The 24,166-nt window shown below is 46.7% G+C and overlaps 1 protein-coding gene across 2 annotated transcripts in view; it reads right to left on the minus strand.

The window, feature by feature from the left end:
- The window catches only part of znrf3 (zinc and ring finger 3), a 79,975-nt gene that overhangs the window by 25,076 nt on the left and 30,733 nt on the right, over positions 1 to 24,166 (minus strand). For both annotated transcript variants that reach the window (XM_085786246.1, XM_085786245.1), the window contains exon 2: positions 14,059 to 14,181. In XM_085786246.1, the coding sequence (XP_085642372.1) occupies positions 14,059 to 14,181 (123 nt within the window). The remainder of the gene's footprint in view (positions 1 to 14,058; positions 14,182 to 24,166) is intronic.

Below are 24,166 nucleotides of genomic sequence, written 5' to 3' on the forward strand. Positions count from 1 at the left end.
CACACACACACACACACACACACACACACACACACACACTTACACACTTACACAAACACAAGCACTTATGCAAAAAAAAAAAAAAAAATGCACTGACTCAGACTGCCGCTAATCAAGAAGCCTTTTAGTCGTCTCTCCTCCTGCTGCCCACTGCTCTGCCCTGCAGAGACCAAAAAACGCCGGGGCCGGAGGAATGGACAACCGCTAATTAAATTTCCTCCACTTTTCCTCTCCGTCCCCTCCCATGTTGTTTTCTTACCGGTTTTGGTCTCTGGCCCTTTGTGATTCCCAGGAAAAATAAACAAGCTCTCCGGCCCAGTGACAAGAATACGACTGTTTAAGTGCCTCTTCTCCATCTAGTGTCTAAACAGGAGCCGTTTGGATGAAAGTGACAGGAAGTCTTGTTTCACGATAACATACCTGATTTTTTTTTTTTTTTATCATCCATGGGGAAACTATGAAGGAGGAAAAAATACTAATATTAATTAATGAGATTATCTGTAGTGATTAGACCTGCTGTCACTCAAACAGCCCTTGATGTTTCTGTGTGAATATAAACTTTTAATTGGTTTCAGCGAGAGAGAAAGTGAGGGAATACTCATGTGTGCAGGTCTTGCTGCTTTTTGATACATGAAGCAAGAAAAAACTTTCAATACAAAAAAGAAAAATGAAAGTTTGATATGAAGAGCTTTTGCTTCTGGGCTCTCGGAGGAACACGTGAACGTGGAAGAAAACTTTTTCCTGCTGTTGAAAATTGTGAATTTCCATATTTTTCAGCGTGTGAGCGGTGTCAGACAGGAAGAGGCAGCGAGGACGACGGAGCTGGGAGCGAGTTAAGACGAGAGAAACAGTAAGTCTCACGGTACATAACAGATCAAATGTTACGCTGTTTCTTCTTCTTCGTCTGACTTTGCGGCAGATAGACAGCTCTTGTTAACAAGGCGCGGGATGTGAGAACTGTAGACGAGAACAGGCCTGTCGTCCGTCTTGTTATTTAATATTTCACACAGGGAGGTTTTATTTATGCATTTTAACTACGTTTTCAAAAGAGGAGACGTCTGGAAGAAAAGTTCACTCCAATCTCCACAAAAAAAAAATTAAGAAACGCTACAAGCTTTCATCTTCAACTTGATGACAGCCGACACCACCCAGTGTCAGTGAAGGCAGCAGCAGCAGCTTCACTCTTCACCGGGATGCGTTCAGAGCACAGTGTTGAGTGTAAGTCAAAGGTGTTTTGGCACAGACGCACAGTTCAGGTAAAATCAAAGCTAAAAATCTGCTCCAGTTTGCATGAATGAAACACAAACCGCACAGACACATGTATTGATTGTAGACAAACAGACTCTGAATCTGACATTAGCTGCTACTACGGTCGTTTTCACACCTGACCAAGAGGACTCGGTTTGATTGTGGAGCTGAAAGTTGTAACATTGTTGCATTTATTCTCACTTCTTGTTTCTGCTTTCACACTGCCATTTCTGAAGCGGACCAAACTTTCTGAATAACATCAGACAGTTGAAAAGGAGCTCGCCGATTGGACAAATTTGCTGTTAAATTATCCGTTTTATTTCATATATGACACCGCATGTGGCTAGTTGGCCGTCATTCATAGAACCACAGTTACCTCCATAATTGTTCTTTTTTTTTCCTTCTTAATTTAACAAATACTGTAATCGTGGCTCAGTAAACCGTTTAATATGAGCATCAGGTTAGGCCAAACCTGCCTAACCGCTGCTTACAATGGGAAAATGAAAGGAAAACGGCACCGGGTGAAAATACGGTTGATGATGGACTACGGGGTGTTTGTGTTTAACTAACTTTACAGATGCACTGTGTATTGTGACACTTTCTACATTTGCTCCTATGTTTGGTCTGGTGAGCGTTCACACTGCAGACAAACCGCACCACGGTTCACTTGCAAGCGAACTAAGACCCACGGTTTCAGTTCACTTGTTTGGCCCGCTCCAGAGTTGGGATGAGCTTTCACACCACCTGCCCAAACGAAGCTTGGGACTATCCCAGGAAACAAACCCAAACAGCTCTGGTGTGAAAGCAACTACATAAACACAAAAACATGGAAAACATATCTAGTGTTTCAGGCTGGGGATTGTAACCGTGTTGAGTATTCGCTATGATCCAAAATGTGTGGTGATCTGAGGCCACTTCCCTCTTTCCCTTAATTCGTGTGCAGTCGTAGGGTTTTCCTCTAATCTCCCTCTGCCTTGAAGCTGCTTTAACAGACCATGTCCCTGCTTGTATGAAAGAGAAGCTGCTGTTGTTGCCTCTCTCTCTCGTGTAATACTCTTTCCTCCTCCTGCTGCTGCTGGAGGAGGAGGAGGAGGTGTTTCTGCTGCCGTCTGTCTTCTCTCTCTGGGCAAACAGCGCAGGTCAGGACTCGGCCCTATATATCCCCCCACCACCACCACCACCACCGCTTACCCATAATGCCTCTTTTCTTAGGGTATACCTCTGGTCTCCCACTGTGCAGCCTCTCTCACAGCGGAGACCGACTGAGCCGACTGTTTTTTTTTTCTTTATTTAATCTAAGTAGATAAACATGAGAGAGAAAAGTGCTGGAGAAGAAGAAGCTGCTGACTGGGTCACTGCTTTGATGATATCTAGTTCGGTCAAAGGTGAAATGCTTTTTTTTTTTTCTCTTTCTTTGACAGACTGAAGGAGGTGGAGCAGCAGCAGCCGCCTGAGAAAATGTATGTGCTGCATTGAAAAACAGTAAACAGTAAAAAATGTTGATGCAGGAGAACGAGGGGCGCCTACATTACCCACAATGCAGCTCAACCAATGACAGTTTGGTTGACTGTGATCTGTGGAGCTACCTCTTTAAAGGGATAGTTCAACATTTTGGCAAATTGGCCCATTGCCATAATCCCTATAATTTTAGCAGTAAATTCGTTACCTTTAATTGTCGGTGCAAGCTATTTTTAGAACGGCGGAGCAGAGCGGCGAGCTGCTCAGAGCTACACTACGGAGGCTAATGGGATTTCTTTGTTTCCCTCATCAAACACACAATCCAACAACTCCAAAACCCTCTGGTGGACAAGTTGTGACCTGCACATTCACCACGCTATGAGATAATAACAGAATGTTACGAGACAGAGTCGTTTTAGAGGTAAATTCATGCAAAACCACTGATGCGCGTTCCCGTCAGGGGCAGTCAGCAAGCAGTCGCTGAATTTACCTCTAAAACAACTCTGTCTGGTAACGTTCTGTTATTATCTCATAGCGTGGTGAATGTGCAGGTCACAACTTGTCCACCAGAGCGTTTTAGAGTTGTTGGATTGTGTATTTGATGAGTTTGATGAGGGAAACTAAGAAATCCCATTAGCCTCTGTAGCGTAGCTCTGAGCAGCTTGCGGCTCTGCTCCGCCGTTCTAAAAATAGCTTGCACCGACAATTAAAGGTAACAAACCTACTCCTGAAACTATAGGGATTATGGCAATGGGCCAATTTGCCAAAATGTTGAACTATTCCTTTAAGTCCAAGACAAGACGTCAGGAGATGATGACACGACGGGAAAGTAAAAAGTAAAAGCCACTGATTTCTTGGCTCTTCACCAAACCACCCACACACACACACACACACACACACACACACACACACACACACACACACACACACACACACACACACACACACACACACACACACACACACACACACACACACACACACACACACACACACACACACACACACACACACACACACACACACACACACACACACACACACACACACACACACACACACACACACACACACACACACACACACACACACACACACCTCTTTGCCTTTGTAGTGTCCCGGTAAAGATAACATCGAGAGCGGGAAGTGTCTGTGGCTGTAAACAGGAACTGAACAAAGGCCTGGCAGCGAGATGGTGCAATACATTCAGGTACGTTTACTCATCCAGCCTCACCTCCCGTATAAATAAAAACCAACGACACGCCTACAACAACCACGACATCATCACCATCACCATCATCATCACAGACCAGGAGCAACACAGGCTTTAATCCGGCACTTTTTCTTGTTTATTCTCCTTTTATTATTACTCCTCTACATTTATCCGTCGGTGTCTAAAAGGAAAGTACCATTTAACCTCCGAGCAGCCGTCATCCAGATGTCCCATGTAAATTTTATTGTTTTATTGGTCTCTCATAAACAATGCCAACGTCTCTCCCTCCCGTTCCTCTGCCAGGTGCTTTCTACCTTCCTACCTCCATGATTCTCTTTCTCTTCTTCCATTACCTCACTCTTATCAGAGCACAGGGCAGCTCCGGTGTCACGTATCACCTTCGCCTCGACTAACCTCACCTAACCTCACCTAACCTCACCTAACCTTGGCCGAGCATAAAAGAAAAGTTTAAACCACGAGAGCGGGAGGAATCATCTGCAGCAGGGAGAGAGAGGCATCAGATTAGTGGTGGTGGGGGTGGGGGTGGGTTTTTGGGGGGCTTCAAGTTTCCAGCTTCCGTGCCAGGCCGTGGGCCCCGAGCCTTAAAGACAACACGGCCCTGACACACGCAGCGGGACGCAGGACACACGGATTCTCACGCATACACACACACAGACACACACACATACACACCCAGCCTCCCTCGTGCAAAGCACCGGGCTTAGGCGGAGATGAAGAGAGAAAAGACGGGGGGCTTTGGTTGACGTGGGTGGATGTCTGCGCCCATCTTTTCTCAGATTTACTTTTTCCACGGCATCATCTTTTGATCCGGCGCCGCCCTCGTCTTTTCTGGATGCTGCTCTTTGACAGACAGGAGCAGAGAGAGAGAGAGAGAGCTGGCGTCTGACTCTCTAATAATTGTGATTAAGAAAAAGAAATCAGTGAAAGGGAGGAGGAGAAATAATTTTAAAAAAAAGAAGAAACAATTCCTCTGTGGTGCTATAACTGCACTTTCTTCTCTTTCCTCCTCATTTCTCCTCCTCTCTCTGTTTTCTCCCCTGGTCGTCTCCCTCTCCCTCCATCTCTCTCATCTTAAGTCCCCGGGGCTCCTTTCTTCTCTCTTTAAATAGGGGCCTGAGCTGTGAAGTCTAATAATGGTCATTTGGCCTCCCATTGAAAGCTGGGTAATTCGGCCCAGGGACGGCTCACTTTGAGCCACATGACACAAGGAGCTTCCCAGTGACCATGGAAACCAGCGCAGTGGGATCCCAGGCGCCTCCCAGCGCCGTGAAACGTGGTGAAGCGGTGATTTAGGCGAGGGACTGCTTTTTCTTTTTTTAATGTGGAGAGGAGAAATAGGAAGGTGGGAGAGGAGAGGAGAGGAGGAGGGGGAGAGAGAGAGAGAGAGAGAGAGAGGCCCCTGCCTGGTCACAGTGGAAACCTCTCCCGACACCCCGCCAGGAAGAGCGGCCAAGATAATATCAGCAAGTTGAGGCGTACACAAACATGAAAGGAGAGCCCAAAAGGCAGGCAGGCCCCTGAGTGCCCTGCTGCACTTCACAAGCTTTTCTCTCCCTCTCTTTTTTCTCCTCCTCTTCTTCTTCTTCTTCTTCTCTCTTCACAGCTCCTCCTCCTCTTCCTCTCTTTTTCCAATTTTCCTTTCTATCTATCCCTCTCTCTCCCTCCACGCTGAGGTGTCTGTGCAGAGCGAGAAGAGGCAGGTGGAGAGAGAGACAGAGAGAGAGAGGAAGCTGCAGTTTGCTTCGGCCCCTCAGTAACCCTTTTATACACTGCCCGTCCAAAAAAAAAAGTCACTCCTTGGATTTAACTAAGTTAATAGGTGAGAGCTTCCCATTGGATCATTACTGCATGGATGATTATGTTTCAGCTGGCAACAAGTTATTTAACCCTAACTGATGCAGTCAGTATCTTCTCATTTCTTAAACAACCATGTCCTGTCGTTGTGGAAAAGATGTTAATCTGTTTCAGAAGGGTCAAATTATTGGCATCAAGCAAATAAAACATCTAAGGAGATTGCTGAGACACTAAAATTGGGTTAAGAACTGTCCAACGCATTACTGTATTACAAACTGGAAGGATAGTGGAGAAATGTGGTCCAATGTGACCACAGAGTCCAGAGACCTTAACCCCATTGGGTATCTTTGAAAAATTAATGCAACTCCAGACAGAAATAAATGTTGTGACACTGCAGAAGCTTGTTGAAATGATGCCACAGGGAATGCATGCTGTAATCAAAGCTAAAGGCAGTCTGACAACATATTGTATGACTTTTTTTTGGGATGGGTATTTGGTGATTGATGGATGATCTGGGATTGATTAAGTGCATACAACTCAAATCTTGTGAAATCTCAGTCATAACAGAGAGTTTAAACTCTTCGTGGTGAAAATGTGCAAAAAAAAAGTTCAGTTTTATTGGGCAAAAACACACATTTTCAATGTCAGATCTCCAGAGGAAAGGAACTTTCTGCATCTGACAAAGAGAGAGGAGTTCATGGAGCTGCCACAACATTAGCCTCCATGATCCCTCTGCTGCAGCTTCCTCCATTTAAACAGTCATAACCTGACTCTTCAGTTTGCTGCAGGAGGATGGAGGCTGCATCATTTTTTGGCACACGCACAAGAGGGGGGGAAATTGTCTCATCGATATCCTGCGTTTTTGCAAAGATTTTTCTTACAAACTTTGAGGGAAACAAAAAAAAGACAAGCCTCATCTGTATCGAACAAAAAGCCACCGCCGAGAATCAATCTCTATTGTGGCTTCGCTGCAATTTAACAAAACAGTCTGGAGACGAACGGATGCAAAACTACACCAATTTTCCTCCTGCCTTCTTGTTGTCACGGCTCCTCTGCCTCGGTGGCGAGGGCGGGAGGGAGGGAGGGAGGGAGGGAGGGAGAGACGACTGACGAGTGAGTGAGTGAGTGAGTGAGTGAGTGAGTGAGTCATTCAGCCATCTGCGGAGAAACGCAGGTTCATCCGCCGGCCCCCGACTTCTCCTTCTCCTCCTCGCCCCAGACTGATAGACGGAGGATGAACTCAAGACGACTACTCACATCAACAAATACACCCACTGATCCGCCAGCAGCAGCAGCAGCAGCTCATTTCTGCGTTCAGAAGTGGTCTTGGAAATGCAGTCGCAAGTCGTCGCCACCGCCGCCGCCGCCTCAGGCCCCGGGGTTATTGAAGCTGCTCTACAACAAGCCTCCCGCCGCCGCAATGACACCTCACTGGCACTGCCGTGGCCTCGGGACGACCTCTCGCACACACCTGAGTGTGTAGGACGGGCTAACCTGGGCCACAGGCTCGGAGCCAGTCGGCCGCAATATCACACTCATCTGTCTGTTGCCATTTCTTTCTTGTTAAAGCTGCTTCTCTCTTCGCACACACACCATCCTTGTAGGTCTTGTGTACTTTATATATCCCCATCATTCCTCCCTCTCTCTCTCGCACACACACACACACACACACACACACACACACACACACACACACACACACACACACACACACACACACACACACACACACACACACACACACACACACACACACACACACACACACACACACACACACACACACACACACACACACACACACACACACACACACACACACACACACACACTACACCCTCTCTACAGCTCTGGCTGAGATGCCAGACATGGTTAGAGTCCAAAAGCCACTTAGCACTAAGACACAGCAGCTGTTTGCTCTGGCCGGCCGTCCCATAGTGCCAACGTGAGGGCCACGGTACAGAGAGACACACTCCCGCTCACATTGTTCCACGGCAACTGTGGCTTTAGGATTGTGTGTGTGTGTGTGTGTGTGTTTGTCTGTGTGTGTCAAAAGACAGCGCTTCCCACACAGGATACACTTTTTATGGTTGTGTGCCTCTGGCAAGAACTTGAAAAGCGGCCCCGCTTTATTTCTGGGAGGATATGTCAATAAAGATCTCCAAACTTTTCTTGTTGCTCGGGTTATTTTTAAGTGCCTTCGCAGCAGCAGCAGCAGCAGCAGCAGCAGCAGCAGCCGGTCTCGGTGCAGTTATGCTCCGCTGCGATGAAATGTTGTCTTTGGCCGGCGTTTAAGGTGGAACTGATCGCGGTTCAAGAGACGAGCTGGTCAAGGGCAGAGCCAGGCCACACACACAACAAGCACATACCAGGGAGTTTTACATGCTATGCCAGCCAAGAGGCTTTGCTTTTACACACAAGCTGCAGGGCTGTGTGGGAGGACGGGGCGCATTTTTCTGCTTATGTGCGTACAAAAAAAAAAAAAAAAAGTTGTACCAAACGAGACACGAATCCCAGACGCCCACTTGCCAAACCAGATCCATTTGCCTTCGTCATCTCCTTGAAAAGCCAAGCGCCCCCTCCCCTCCTCCTCCTCCCCTCGGTTGCCCGGGTTAGGGGGCTGATGTCATGAGAGCCGCGGGGCAGGATGAAAGGGGAAAAAGCCGCCGGCGCGCTAAGGCCCCTTGTGGCCCACTGGACTGACACGGCGATACTTGAAAGAAGAGATATCTGCCTGGCACGCCGACAAAGACCCCAAACCAGCCCCCCACCCCCCTCCCCCCCTCCGAAAGCCAGTGGCATGATTTCATGTTCCAGAGAAGCTGCCAAAAATCGCAGTGTATGCATGTGAAAGACGGCGTGGAAGGAGAAGAAGAAGGAGAAGAAGGAGGAGGGAGCGAGGAAGGCCAGTTCTGTTCTGAGAAAGTCGAGCGGCGGGGAGGAAATGACAACCGAGAATACGTTATTGACCGCAATAAATAGCTCAACTTGAGAACAGATAGATGTCTGCAGAGGTGTGAGCATGATTTACAACATTTACCAACACCTCAAAGAAAGCAGAGACTCGATAAGCTGTAACTAAGGAGGAGAAGCTACTTGCAAGTGTGTCGCAGCGGCGGCGGCGGCGGCGGCGAACCACCAACGCTCCAGGACTCAAACACAGCTGGCTGCAGGAGGATAACCCAACTGCTGTTGGTGTTTTTCCTTCTGCTGGGGGGAGGAGGAGGTGGAGGTGGAGGTGGGGAGGGGGGCTACTGCTGTGGCACACTGAGGTCAGAGGTTTAACAGTCCTGCAGCTCTCACAGGAACCAGACAGGAAGTGCAGGAAAAAACTGTGTACATATATATGATACGCCAGCGCTTTGGTGAGGGTTTGCAACGTGGACTTCAGAGGAGCCGGCGTGACCGACCTCTCCTTCCTCCGTTTCCTCTAGCTACGGGTAATATTTGCTGATGTCAGAGCAGAGCGTCGCCCTCGGCAAAAACTGGAGCGAGTGAGTCTGCTGTGATGACGAAGGCGGCGTAGAAAGAAAAGAAAAAAAAGCTCTAAATTGAGGAAGGAAATATTCATGCGACAATCAAAACAAAAAAAAAAGAGAAAAGAAAATACACGCAAAAAGTGTGTCGGAGCAGCCGGGAGCTCAGCGAAGCTCTGGAGGGATCGATACGACCAAGCAGCTCAGAAAAGAATCTACAGTCGATGATTTTTTTTCCCCCTTTAAAACCCATCAAACATGAGCCAATTAGCGTTGAGACTCATAAATTGAAGGCGAGCCTCTTCCCAGCATTCAGACCACTCTAAATAGAGCGAGGAATGCCCATTGCTACGTGTTGACCAGCTCCTATAAGCACAGCTGGGGGGCCTTGTGTTCCCAGACACTTTATATTTAGACATGGATTAGAGTAAACAGCTTTTTTCCCCTCCTCCTCCTCCTCCTCTTCTTCTTCCTCTTCTTCTTCATCTTCTCCAATTCGGTTTTGTGCATTTGCTGGGATTCAGTAATTGAATGGAATCTAAATTGACCAGACAAGACCTCAACACTGTTGGTGGCAAAGTGGCAGCAAAGTGGAGTGGGCTCTTGGGTTCAGTCAGGGGCCAGTCGGGTAAGGAGGGAGAGGGGTGGCGGTGGCGGTGGCGGTGGCGGTGGTGGCGGTTGGGGGGCGAGCATGAGGCCAGACCAGACCAGGCAGTGAGTGAGTGTGTGTAAGAGTGGGCATAGTATCCGGACCAGGGCTGGGCACGGCGGTGACCTGGCTGGCTGGGCAGAGTAAGCAGGACTGGCAGGGGGTAAACACTGCACTGTCTGGCCTGGCAACACAAAAAAAAAAAAAAGCGGCGGCAGTGCCAACACAAAGCACCCAGCTGTGATCGGGCCCCGGGGCGAGGGGTCTGTCAAGATGCAACAATGGGCTTTCCCTCCTCTAATTATAGTCCCGGCTGAATAAACACAGAGGAAACAAGAGTGGTTTAGAGGTTAGGGAGGCTGGCTGGAGGCCAAAAGGTCACAGGACAAGGATCCTGTCGCCCGCAAACTACAGTGTCCCCCCCCAGCAAAACACCAACACCAGATCGTATCTTTAAAAAAAAAATGGACGACTCATTAGAGTGAAAAGTGTAGGTTCCTGGAGGCCAAGAAACATTGATCTGCACCATTATGGATTTGAATGCTGCCACATATCAGCTGTTTATCAAAGGCTTGTGCCAATGCTGAACAACTGACAGGTTCATGGGTCAGACTGCATCCCTTACTTCATAATTATGTGACTGAGCCAGTATTTTATTTGAAGTGTCGATCCACTCGAGTGGTGGTTCTCAAACTTTTTTACATCAAGGAACCCCTAAACTGACACAAATGAGGCCACGGGCCCCCCACTGGACAAAATTTTGCAAAACAAAACACCAGAATTAAACAAATATTTGTTCTGAGACTGAATAATGTTACTTTTTTAGACAATATATGTTCAAATTAGGGCCAATGGCGCGAATTTCTGAAAATATTTTATAGGAATTTCTGGAAAAAAATTTAATATTTCTGGAAAAAAAGGGTAAAATTTCAAGAAAAAGTTGGGTACCCCCTTCAACCACTGCATTAGAGGATATTTTTGTAGATTAAAGTAGGGCTGGGCGATATGGCAAAAAACTTTATCACGATATGTTTTTCCATATTGATCGATTCTCGATATCGTCTCGATATGTATTTTTTGCTGCCGCTGCCAGTTCAAGCAGCATCCTGACTGAATCCTGAAGAAACCAGAGAATGTGTTCAGTTTGGGAGGATGACATGAGTTCACTTTAATGTTCATTAAGGGTGGAACAGTTCAATAATCCACAGTTTGATTTGATTTACATTGTTGTTGCTGTTGTTTTCTGTTGTCTTTTTTCTACCATACATCAGCTCTAAAATGTGTCAATCATGAGGCTTTAGTCTTTCTAGTTATTTGAACAGGTTGTAGACAAATATTTAGCTATTTAGCTGCTCTGACACCAGGCTTTATGCCGAGCCCACTCTGATGAATCCAGGTGTGTCTGACTCTGACCTCAGTAGTCACAACAACTGTCAGACACACCTGGATTCATCAGTTTGTCCAATAATGTAAGACAGGAAGGAAAGGAGCCTGTTTGAGCTCAGGAAGTAGTGGAGCTGTGCATAAAGCCTATTTATTGATCTGACTCTGTAACCACGAGCGCAGTTCACGTCAACTCAGGTGATCTGCAGGTTGTTGTTTCACTTCACCGCTCCGACGCGACGCTCCGTGTGTGTGTGCGCGCGGCGCTGACAGAGAGAGAGGGAGGGAGAGAGGCTGTCGGCGCATACTGTGAGTGGATTTGACTCCGCGCGCACTGTCCGCGGACTTTTGCGGTTTCATAGGCAAGCATACAGTATCACATTTGAAACAGATTGAGTCCGCGCGGTCATAAAAATTGAGCTTTGCACGGAAGGGACCGGCGGACGCCCGCTTTGGGTCCTCGTCTGCCTCGAGTGCGCGCGGACATCCGCGGAGTCAAATACGCCGGAGTATGTGGGGGCCTGAGCCTAGCGCATGTTCTTCACACTGTACATGAGCAAACAGACATGTTACCGCAGAATAAACGTCACAAGCAGCTCCGTGTTTCCTCCACTTTCTGACCGTGGTAGGCTATCATCAGGTTGCTCTGACTCCACACTGACAGGCTTCTTTAGCCGGGACAGACGAACTGATGCTCCACACGTTCACAAATTATCGCTTCAGTTGCCATCGGCTCCACCTCCACTCATTTCCTCCCTCTTTTACAACTTTCACTTTATCACAGCTTGGGATCAATAAAGTATATGTATCTATCTATCCATCTTATCCTTCCTCCCTTTAGCTGCAGCAGCTCAAAAAAGCTCTGCATGCTCAGGACAGGAGGCGGAGTATCAGACGGAAGTGTGGCCGGCTGCTGTCGCGCATATTTACTTTCATGTGATATCGAGGAATAGGGCCATAGCTTATTATCGAAATCGTTCAAAGATTTATCGCGATCCCCTATCGAGATCGTTATATCGCCCAGCCCTAGATTAAAGTGACAAAAAAAACACCTGAGTGTAGTTTTCTATCTCTTTGCTGGAGCTCTAGTAGCAACAGGTCGGTGTCAGCCAATCAGAAAAGAGGAGGCTCTGAGTGTCTCCTCTGATTGGCTGAGTGCTTCCAAGCAACTGAATGAAAATGTAGCAGATTTAATAAGTAAAACATTAATAGAAACCAAATCCTTCAAGATGAGACGGTGGGATAGATTTGAGGCATGGTTGAGAGTTATTGTGACATCACAAAGTCACAGGAAGTCCTGACTCCCGACGGCTCGTTTTTTAAGGCTCAGTTCCTAAACACAGGCTGTGTGCATTTCTCTGTGAGCTGAAGCTTTGATACGTTCACTGCATCAATACAGAACCTGGACCTGATCTATAATCACAGAAAACATGAACATCTCACTTTATACAACACACGGGACCTTTAAACATTCATTACCTACCATTAAAGACCATGCACATCCACTCTGTCCTACAATGTTTCCATGACCATTACATTAGTTGTACGTGGTCGCATGAATTATACTTTCACTATCATCAACATCACTATCAGTAGAGACCACCGACTAATGAGTGAAGCCAACCATGACTGTGGTATATTCTTGGCTGCAGTAGTAGTAATAGTAGTAGTAGTAGTAGAGAAGTTTGCGAGCGCTGGACTTCAGGCCTCATGCATCAGCCAGGCAGCGGCAACCGCCACCGCCAATGCCGCCGCCGCCAAAGAAAGTGCAGCATTAGCATGTCTATACAGTACAAGGGCTCCTTAAATTATGAATGGCTGCTCTCTTTCTGTCACCACACATGCACAGGATAAATGAGACTATAGCCACTACCGACTACTGCCGCCAACACTCCCCCCTCCTCCTCCTCCTCCTCCTTTCCCAACAACCCAACCCCTCGCTCCCCCTTCCTTCATCCTCCGGGGAATGTTGGTACATTCCATTAAGAGGAACACTTAATTAAAGCATGATAAAATACCACTCGGAGACTCCAGAGGGGCCTGGGAGGGAGGGAGGGAGGGAGGGGGCGGGAGGGAGGGGAGGGAGGGGGTGAGATACAAGGGAGGGATTCAGTTCACCCTTATTCTCCCAGCAATGGGGAAGTGAGGAACAAAATAAAACAAAATCATCCTTCCGTGAATTGTCTTTGGGACAACAAAAGATCAAAGATAAATTCTTTAAAGGGTTTTAATTAAGTAAAAAGGGGAAAGAATTTCTTCCTTAACGTCTGTGTACACAAATACACACACACACACACAAACACACACACCATCACCACCGTGTTGCACATTGGTGCTCGTCACACATGCAGCCAAAAATATCTGTCTCCCAGTCCCAACATTCAATACACCTGATAGTGTTGTTGTCTATTTCCATCTGTAGCCTCAAGATTTACAGGAAAACACTGATCCAGTCATGATGATGATGATGATTTCAGCGTGTTTATGTGACAATTAGCTGTAAATAGCAACTGTAAAATAGATTAAATCACATATTTTTCTTGCATTATGCAACGACTGGGAGATTCAAAACCACACACATGGATTCAGATGCTGCAGATGAGCTTGACTCTGCTCTGCTCACCTCAGCTCACCTGCAACGGTGCTGATTGATAAGTGTCGTCGTCTTAAGAGTGTGGTGCATGTTTGTGCGCGGACCTCTTTAAGCCGTTGTTTAATCTCCACACGGCTCCGGTGTATTCGTTTTCTGAAGATTAACTCGTGTGCAATGCATGAGCAGAGTAAAACAAATAGAAATGACCAGTGACGTTCTTTACCTTTCCCAGCACGGTCAGACAACTCGGGTCCAGCTCTGGTTGCTCCAGCTTCACCACTCCGACCCAGCCGTACTCGTACAGGTCCTCCTCATCGTTATTATTACATAGTCCCAGAGGATGCATCTGGAAAAAAAAGACAAGAGGTTAGAAGAAGTGTTAATATCAAAGCAAAGTTTGGGTTTATTATTCATCTCCAGGGAAAATACTGTCATGTGTAAAACTCAAAGTGATTCACGTGTGATGATTTGCTCTAAACCACTAATTTACAACTGAACTAATCTCCTCTGGATACCACCTCCAATCTTTAGGGGGTGTAGTTGGAGCAGGGGTACGACAATTTATAATCCACTTGTCACCTATTTCCCTTAATGAAACCTAAGAGCTTAAGAGCATTAGACTTCTGTGGAGTATTTGCTGCGTGTTGCAAAAAAAAGAAAAAAAATCTTGCAGCATCTAAACAGATCTGCAGGGGAGGCAGATTTGGACTTGCATTAAACGTAGCTTCTATTCTTACTGCTCCGATTTTGATTAATGTCGTGTTTGCACACACAGCAGAAGAAGAATACGTCTCATGTTCACCTCGTAAATCAAAAAATTAAAGTGGATGCTGACGTTTCGCACCAGTGCAAACCCACACACACTCACACACAGATTAGAGTCTATCAGACCATCTTGAGTTGTCCTCTCATTACACTTCAGGCTACTAAATTGGCCCAGTTGTCCGTGCCAAAACGGCTCTGCACACCCAGCGGCAAGACGACGACGTCTTTAAGGGAAGATTAAAGCGACAGGACGGCAGACATCACAAACGGTGCCTCGCTCACTGGGCTCCCAGAAAGAAAAAAAAAAGAAAGATGTGGCAGCTTCCTTACTTACAAACTAACAAAAACATTTATCTCAAAGCACTTCCGTCGCTTTAACTCCAGTTATCTGGGGAGATGGCGAAGAAGTCTGGAGAATAGATGGGTGTAAAAAACACATTTTGACATCAAGAGCCTCTTATCTAATAATCTATGTTTTGTATGTGCTAGCATTCACTACACAGCCTGAGTCAGGCAGGAAGTCAGAGGTCCCATGTTTTCACACTTCACCTGCCTTTAATTTAAAGCGCAGATCCATATATAGATAAAATAACAACTGGTCAGAGAGCCAAACAGAAGACAGGAGCCTCTGAGTCTCTCTTCTGATTGGCTGACTGTTTTCTGAACAAGATAAAGCAGATTTCAGGTCAAACTGAAGCCACTGAAGAGAAGCCAAATCCTGCCAAATCTGGTTGGGTGATGGGTGGTGGGTGTCAGCCAGGGCTTGTGACATCACAGAGTTACAGAAGTGCTGATGGCTCATTCAAGGCTCTGAGTACAGACTGTCTATTTCTCTGTGGAGTAAGGCTTTGATACTTTTACAGCATTAATAAAGAACCTAGACCTGTTTTATAAACAGAAAAAAGACATGGAAATCCCACTTACACAAAATGAGACCTTTAATAGATAACGAGCGCAATAAAAGATGTGGAGAAAAAAACAGCAAAAGCAAAAACGGTAAAGGACGACTGCAGCTGTCAGCGACTCACCAGCAGCATAAAATAATGACTCTTCGCTCAAACAAGGCTGGATTAAAACTGTAACCCTCGAAAATCCTGGATCCAGCCGCCACCCTGGCAACAGTGCAAAGACAAGCTCCTGTATTAGCATTAGAACTGGGCCAAACTGACCTGCAGGCCACTTATCCTATTAACCCAATGACCACAACACCCCAATCAACCAGAACTGTGGCGCCGAGCCCTCGGCCACTCCAGCCGACCCCCCCTCCCCCTCCTCGGGCCGCTCGCTGCTGCTGCTGCTGCTGCTGCTGCTGATGATGATGATGCTGATGACCTGAGATACCGGTTCTCCCTGGCGGCAACCCCCCCCCCTGGCCTTTGAACCCCCCCCACTTCATCACATTGGGAGCAGGTTAGTCGTGCAGCAGCGAGATGCAGAAGGCGCCTGAGACACTTCAGTGCCACAAGGCCGAGAGGTCAAGCCCCTGACCTGAGGGCTTTTTTTTTTTTTTTTTGGAGTTTGGAGTAAAGAGGGTTAAAATGCAAATCATGTGGAGTATGGAGGAATGCGGACAACGTGTGCCGCTCTCCTCGCCCCGGAGGTGAAATCTGATGACGAGACTGGCATCAGTGTGAATAGTGGAAAGGACGAAATCATATACGCCTTTAAGGGAACAATAAACACACACATACACACACAATTCACACGTGTTTTCTTGTAGATCTTGAATTGCATCTTTAGAGAGAAAGGAGCTTCATCCTTGAATCCTCATCCTCAGGCCTCCCACACACACAAACAGACACAAACACAAACACACACGTGACCATGACAAAACCCCGAGAGATTAAGCTCCGATTTTCAATCACAACTCTCGGCCTTGGAAACAAAATGGATCATTTTTGCGAGGAGACGGCGAAACAAGGCTGAACCTCCGACTCCAAACACCTTCTTCGCCTCGTCCTCCTGTCCGCCCGCCTGCGTTTCACAGATTTTCTTAAAGCTGCTTTTTTCTCTCTCTTGTAAACATACGGGAGCAGAGCAGAGCAGAGCAGAGCAAAGCAGAGCAGAGCGATGCTGCGCTGCGGCTGCTGCCTGACTGTTTGGAAGACAGATATTAGCCCGAGGCCAACAGGAACAGGGAGGTAAGCGCAGGTATACATTACATACACATTTGGTATGATAATTTCAGAGCGCGCTCTCCCTCCCTCCCTCCCTCCCTCAGCCTTTGGAGGAGGACGACGCTGAAAATTGAAGGGGAGCGAGACACAAAGATAAAAGAAGCGTAACCCAGTCACAGGTTTCCATTCAACCTGCATATCCCAACCTGCCCCCCCCCCCCCTCCTCTACGTATTTGTCGCTCTATAAACTGCAACAACTCTCCGGTGCATACCAGCACATCCCAGTCAACTGAGGTAACCACTGTGAGATGCTGCTGAAGGGGGAGGAGGAGGCAGAAAGAGCCGGTGTGAGAGGATCTAAAGTAGGGGTGGGAATCTTTTACTATCTCACGATTCGATTTGATTCAGATTTTTGGGGCTATGATTCCATTCAAAATCGATTTTCGATTCAAAACGATTTGATTCATAATGATTTCTGCTTCAGTCTATCGGTGTGCAAAGGATCCTCATGATCTACTCCAGTCTGCTTTGCAAGACAGAATGACTAAAGTGTTTTTTTCACATTGATTGAGTTTTAAACATTTATCCATGCTTAGATGGAATTGTTGAAACTGTTGCATGAAACCAACATCACATATTGCTTAAGTAACAACAAAAAAATAGTGGAGTTAAACATGCTGCCTTTTAAATTCTAAGGAAATGGAGGCCGACAGCCAGCAGATTTGTTTCATTTTTGGGACATTTTATATCGATTCTGAATCGTATTGAATGAGAATTGCGATTCTTATGTGAATCGATCTTTTGGCACACCCCTAATCTAAAGACTGATGTCTGAGTCTGTAAAAAAAAAAAAGAAAGAAAGGAGGACCAGGAAGTGGAGCGCTGTGCGGCTGTGACCCCTCTCCGCTGCTCCGTCCACCAGCCCGGACGGCAGCAGGGGATCGAGCCCCGCCTGCGCCCCGGGTTCTGAAACACTGGGCCATTGTGCGGGGGCTCTTGCACTCCAAATGGGGCAATGTTGTTGTTATGGACCATGTTGTTATTTTAGAGGCTGGCAATTGCACCATTATCTCCACCGCAGGGATTTTTTTTTTCTTTTTTCTTTTTTTTCTTCCTTTTTGTCAGATGTTGACGTAGGCGTTGATGGATGTTGGGGAACGGGGGAGCAGAAAGGAAAAGGAGCTTTGGTATGGAAGAGAGAGAGAGAGAGAGAGAGAGAGAGAGAGAGAGGGTGATCTGGTGAAGTGGGTCACAGCCACTGGGTGCACACACACACACACACACACACACAAAATAGTAATGAGCACATATGCAAACGTGCCTTCACACACAAATACACACAGAACGACAGAGAGCGTCCCCGTCTCTGTGTCCCAGCGCTGCCCGCTTTCCCCACCAGGCCCCAAATCACACAAGCTCAGCCCACTGGAAAACACAACACACAACACACAACACCCGCTCGCTCCACTTTCTGCTCCACTCGGGGAGGTTTTTGTGGGTGAAGGGCACCCGGACCCCCCCTACCCCCACCCCGAAGTGCCACAAGGGGGCGAGGGCTCTTGTTCTGCCCCTGCCTGCCTGCCTGCCTGCCTGCCTTGCCCCTAGGGGAGGCAGCCTTTCACATGAATATCCCGTTACACAGGCCACACTCTCAATGAAATCCTGGCGGGGATTTGAACTCCACCTGTCACTCAAGCTGGACACACCCCCCCCCCGCTAACCACCCCCACCCCCACCCCCACATCTAAATCCCCCCACCGCTCCCTGCCTGCATGCAGAGCCACCTGTAGAGGAAGTGGCAGCTCACATGGGACGCTGTTTGATTTGCGGATGATATCCCATTACAACGAGGAGACCGACTCACACCATGGAGATTTTTAAAAAAAAATTTTTATCACTGTTAAAGCAGAAGTAAGCGATCCGGTCGTTTTGGCTAACTTCTTGTCAGCCGATGGAGTTAGCAGTCCCCGCCCTCGTCCCTACGTCACCACATTCACGCGCATCCCTTGGCTGCACACGCAGAGAGGACCGCCCCTTTATGCCGTTCTCTCTCCTCATTGGATAAAGGTTGTAGGATACAAAGAAAGTTTTCTCCTCGACCAAACACTCTACTCTATATAAGTGATTGCCATCGGAAGATATAACTATTGAAGACTTATATTAACACAAACATTCCGCTTACTTCTGCTTTAACCATCAAATAATATAATATAATGTGTAATGTTTTCTGTGGTACCAACCAAATCTTTACATATTTTTCGAAAAAAAACGCAAAAAGCCACACAACATAAAACTAGAAATTAGAAGTTTTCCAAACGACCCATCCACTCCGCTCCCATTCTCCTCCGCTAACAAGTGACCTGATAACAGTTGATAATGGGATCAAAACAGGGGCCTACTTCTAAAAACTCCCACCACTACCTCCCCCTGATCCTCCCCCCTCCCATTCCAACCCCCGGCTCTCAAAGGAAATCAAAATGCAAGTCACACCATCCAACGCCATTCTTCTCCGTCTGTCTGTGACACAATTCGCTGAGCCTTTGATCATACAACAACCACTTCTTCTGCCCCTCCTCCCCTCGCCGCACCCCCTCTTCCTCTCTCTCTCCCTCTAAATTATTGGTGGCCCTGGTTACAGCCAACCTCTCGCCCCCCTCCTCCTCCTCATCCTCCCCAAAACAGTCACCCTCCCTGCCCCTCATCATGCTATATCGCCCTTGCATGAAAGAGACTCTTTCTCCCTGCACAGCTGTGTATGTATGTTTCACACTTTCTGTCCTCACTTGCACTTCAGCATTATAAAAGTAGTAAAAAAAAAAAAAAAACCATAATCAGCAAGTTCATTCGCTCTTTACTAACTTTTTTTTTCCTCTTAACGCCTTTTGAAATCTTTATAACATCTCACATGAAACATCCCCACGGGTTAAAGAGAGAAAAAAGCTTTCTTTGTGACAAAGCAGAAATTTCAAAATAAGAGTCTGCTGCCGCTCTCCTCTCCTCTCTTGCTCTCAGCGCCAGAACTTGTGAATGATGCTCAGAGAGAAAAGCTGCTGAGTTGCTGCGTCGTTATTTTAAAAAAAAAAAGGTTATGCACTTGCTGAAACACGACTGCTTAATGTTCTGCGCATTAAAACAAGACGCTCTGGCTGCAACACGCACCAGGAGCTCTGAACAACATCAAAAGGCCAAAGTCGAAGACGAGAAAGGGAGAAAAAGATCCCTGAGCTGCGCTAAATCCACCCGGGATGCAGATTTAGTCATGCATGTTCATCCTTGAAACATGAAAAATCATGTTAGAAATCTCAAACAAGCAGCTCTTCACCCAGAACTGGAGCTCGTATACAGTACACGACTTGCGGTGGCATTTAGGTCACGGCGAGGACAAGTTCCTGTCGTAACACAGTCAAAGCTGCCTTGTTGTCTGAGGCAAGTGCCAAGCCAGAGACAATTTTTTTTTTTTTTTTTTTTTTTTTACAAGCTGCTCTTTGTGGCGCTGGCTCAATGATTAACCGGATGGATCCGTTGTTCGCTGCTTTTGCTTTTCCCCCTTTTATGAATTTTGGAAGAAGAAGAGCTGGCACCTATTTCACATGCACACAAAAATCCAGAGAAGAAGAAGAAGAAGAAGAAGAAGAAGAAGAAGGAGGAGGAAAGAAAAAAAAAACCCGGGCACGGTGCCAGTCCTCGCACCCATCTGCTTCCCCCCAGCGCCGTGCATGTGTTTACGTATCTCGCTCTGTGTGTGAGTGAGTGTGTGTTAGGGTCGTCTGTAGTCTGAAACACATCATGGGTGACCGAGGGGTAACTCCGTGGCATCTCTCACATCGCTCGCTCGCCCTGAACTCATTCACCCCAGTGAAGAAGAAGCAGCATCCCACCACCACCACCACCACCACCACCACCACCATCTACCCCCGGGGCCTTTAATTCAGCCCCGACCCCTCCGACCTCCTCCGGTGCCCCTCCATCAACCCCTCCTCCTCCTCCTCCTCCTCCCTGGTACTGTGCTTCAACCTCCTTTGCAGCAGCGGTGGTGGTGGAGGAAGAGGAGGAAGAGGAGGAGGAGGAGGAGGTGGGGGCATTGTCAACTTCCTGGAATAACACACCGCACACCGCTCTCAGTCTGGCCAACAAGAGGTGGCGGGCGGCGGTTGTGTTGAGGGTGTGTGGCGTAGAGATGTCACGATTACTTGTTTTCACAATTAATCGTGGTATTAAAGCAGAAGTAAGTGATATATTTGTGTTAATATAAGTCTTAAATAGTTATATCTTCCGACAGCAATCACTTATAGTGTTTGGTCTGAAACACGGGTCTGTCAGTCACTCTGCTCTGCTGTAAGCCGAGGAGAAAACTTTCCTTGTATCCTACAACCTTTATCCAATGAGGAGAGAGAACGGCATAAAGGGGCGGTCCTCTCTGTGTGTGCAGCCAAGGGATGCGCGTGAATGTGGTGACGTAGGGACGAGGGCGGGGACTGCTAACTCCATCGGCTGACAAGAAGTTAGCCAAAACGACCGGATCGCTTACTTCTGCTTTAAACGCCACAATTAATCGTCATGATTCCTAAATGCCGTTACTTTCCAAAAAAGATAATGTTGGAACCATATTGGCAGATGTGCGCCAAAATAAAGGTAAATTCACAGATACTGGTCCATTTAACATACATAACATTGAATTGGTAGGAAAAAAGATTAAAATAAACTTAAACATTTGGTATAGATGACAATTTATGACCTGAATATTTCAAACACTTCCCCTGGGGGATTTATAATCGGTCCTATATTAATAGAAACTGGAAATATTTTGTGTAAACAATGATTCATGTAATTATATTTGCACTATATTTGATCTTTGTGTTGTGAAATTAATTAATGCATAATAATTGTGATAATCGTGATTATTTCTCTGACAATAATCGTACCAAGAAAATGTATAATCGTGACATCCCTACGTGTGGGGATGGAGGCGGCTCGTGGCTGCGTCTGATCACAGGGAGCTGTGGTGTCTGTCAGAGAGACACACACACACACACACACACACACACACACCGAACAGCTCCACAACCTTGACACTCTGTGCACCTGCAGACGTTCACACCGTCTGCCAGTGCATGTATTAAAAAAAACACACACCTACACACAAACACACACACAGGCTATTAATGACACATGCAATTAACAGCCAACTTAATCTGTCCGGTTTCAATCAGCACGACTTCGCCCACAGAGATAATGTGTCTAATGACTCGACTGATGCTCAACTGTCACATGGAGACGTAAAGTATTTTCATATATACGTAGGTGCATGCAGGAACACTGTGACTTGAACATCACCACAGTTCAAGTCATTCCTCAGTTCATTCCTGCGCTGACTTGCATCGGCTGCAACCAGCGATTATTTTTAATTTATGGTTAATCTTTCAATTGTTTAGTCTGTAAACTAATAAAAAAAACCTGTCAACCGCAGACTCCCGGAGCCTCTCGTGTCCGACCAAACAACCTGTCAACTGTTCTATTTTATAAAGGTGATAAAATCTGATATAACAAGAAGCAAGAACCTGTTGGATATTTCCTCATAGAGTGAAGTGAAACAAACACACAAGTCAAACTGTGGTTGCAGAAGAACATTTGTTAGCGGTAGATAGTGAAAGCGATGCCCAAAACCACTTCAGCAAAAAACTAAATGTCATTAGTAGCAGCAGAGATTTCACCAAAACAATGAAACCACAGTGAGACGACTGAACTGAAAAGAAAGAAAGAAAGAAAGAAAGAAAGAAAGAAAGAAAGAAAGAAAGAAAAAGCAAACGCCGCCTGTAAAAATTACAGAAAAGCAGTTTATGCAAACCAGAGCCCGACGTGGATGCTCCGTTATGCAACATCCAGCAAACAAGCATAAAACCGTCGGCCAAAACACACAAGCTAGCAAAATGTCAACAACATGTCAGCACTGGCTCCTCGGCTGCAGCCCGCCCCTCACAACAAACTGTGGCGCGGTCAGGACGCAGCCAGCACCCCCCCCCCAACCCGTCCACCTCCACCTTCACCCAGATATGGGAGCTCACTTTTAACCAATTACAGTCCTACTACTGCTGCTGCTGCTTCTTAAAGGACAATTCAGGGCAAATTCAACTCGGGGTTGTATTTTCCTAATATTTTAGGTCTAAAAGAAGGAATCTGAAGATTTTCAGTTTAATTGCTCCTGTTTTGCGGTCCGAGGAGTTTATTTACTTCAAGCAAGCCGACATGTTTGTAAAACTAGATCTAATTCAGAGTCTCATGCAAGACCCAAGTTGACGTGCTCGGTGTGTTCACGTTTGTGTCATAAACACAGGAATATCAACTCTTGACTTTCTTGAAGTAAATAAACTTCTCGGTGCATGTTTGAGAAGCCACCTGACGCTGTCGGTTTTGAGGGATGTAAACAGCCTAAGCAGCGGAACTTCCATCCGCTCCATTCATCACTGCCGTGGCGATGCGGGGACAGATACAACTACCGCAAAACAGGAGCGATTAAACTGAAAATCTTCAGATTCCTTCTTTTAGACCTAAAATGTTAGGAAAATACAGCCCCGAGTTGAATTTGCCCGGAATTGTCCTTTAACCACTCCATCTGCAAATGTGCACAAATGACCTCTGTCCACCTGCAGCGGTCGACCAGATGAGGAGGTGGTGGTGTAAAAGTGTGATGCGAGAAAAAAAAATCAAGGTCGACTCCTTTCATACACAGTGATGTCATCATAACAAAGCTGCACGGACACACAAACGCCCTCCATGTTCATGATGTTTGCTGTTGTGATACAAGTGCATAGTTTACTAAGAGGTTGTGTGGTAGATCCTGACTGATTGACAGTCAAAAGTCAAAAGGTCACATTTTCCCAAAGTCTCGTCGCCATCTGTTCCTGCGGAACGCCTCATCCAGCTTTCATCCCCATCATCCCCACATCTCCTCCATATCATTATCACACCTTCCCCACAGACAAGAGGCCCGAGGAGACGTCATCACACATCACGTTTAAAAAAAAAAGAAAGGGACACAGGAAGGAAATCAGAGGTCTGACGCTCAGCTTTAATCCAAAAGATGACTCCCCCTCTTCCCTTCCCTCCTCCTCCTCAGTTGAAACAGCCAAGGACAGGGGAGTCGTTTGAGTCCAGGTTGTGTGAGGTTAAGCTCCGTGGTGTGGATTGGGAAACACACCGGGAGGATTTACAGTCGGTGCCCTTGGCTTGGGTTACTGCCCGACTGTCTTAAGACCTGACGAGTGCGGTCAGACTTTCATTTTGTCAAAACAAATGTGAGTTTTTAAGTGTCTTCTCACAAAAGCCAATGCCCAAATATTGAACGAACGTGTACTTACATGAGAAATGTGGGGAAATAAAATATTCTCTTATTCCTATAGAAAGAGAAAGATTCAACACTCTGGCTTTGGAAACAAAGCCATTCAAGGGAT

The sequence above is a fragment of the Trachurus japonicus genome, chromosome 9, assembly GCF_045865225.1.
Source record: "Trachurus japonicus isolate A0001 chromosome 9, Traja_1.0".
Lineage (NCBI taxonomy): Eukaryota > Metazoa > Chordata > Actinopteri > Carangiformes > Carangidae > Trachurus > Trachurus japonicus.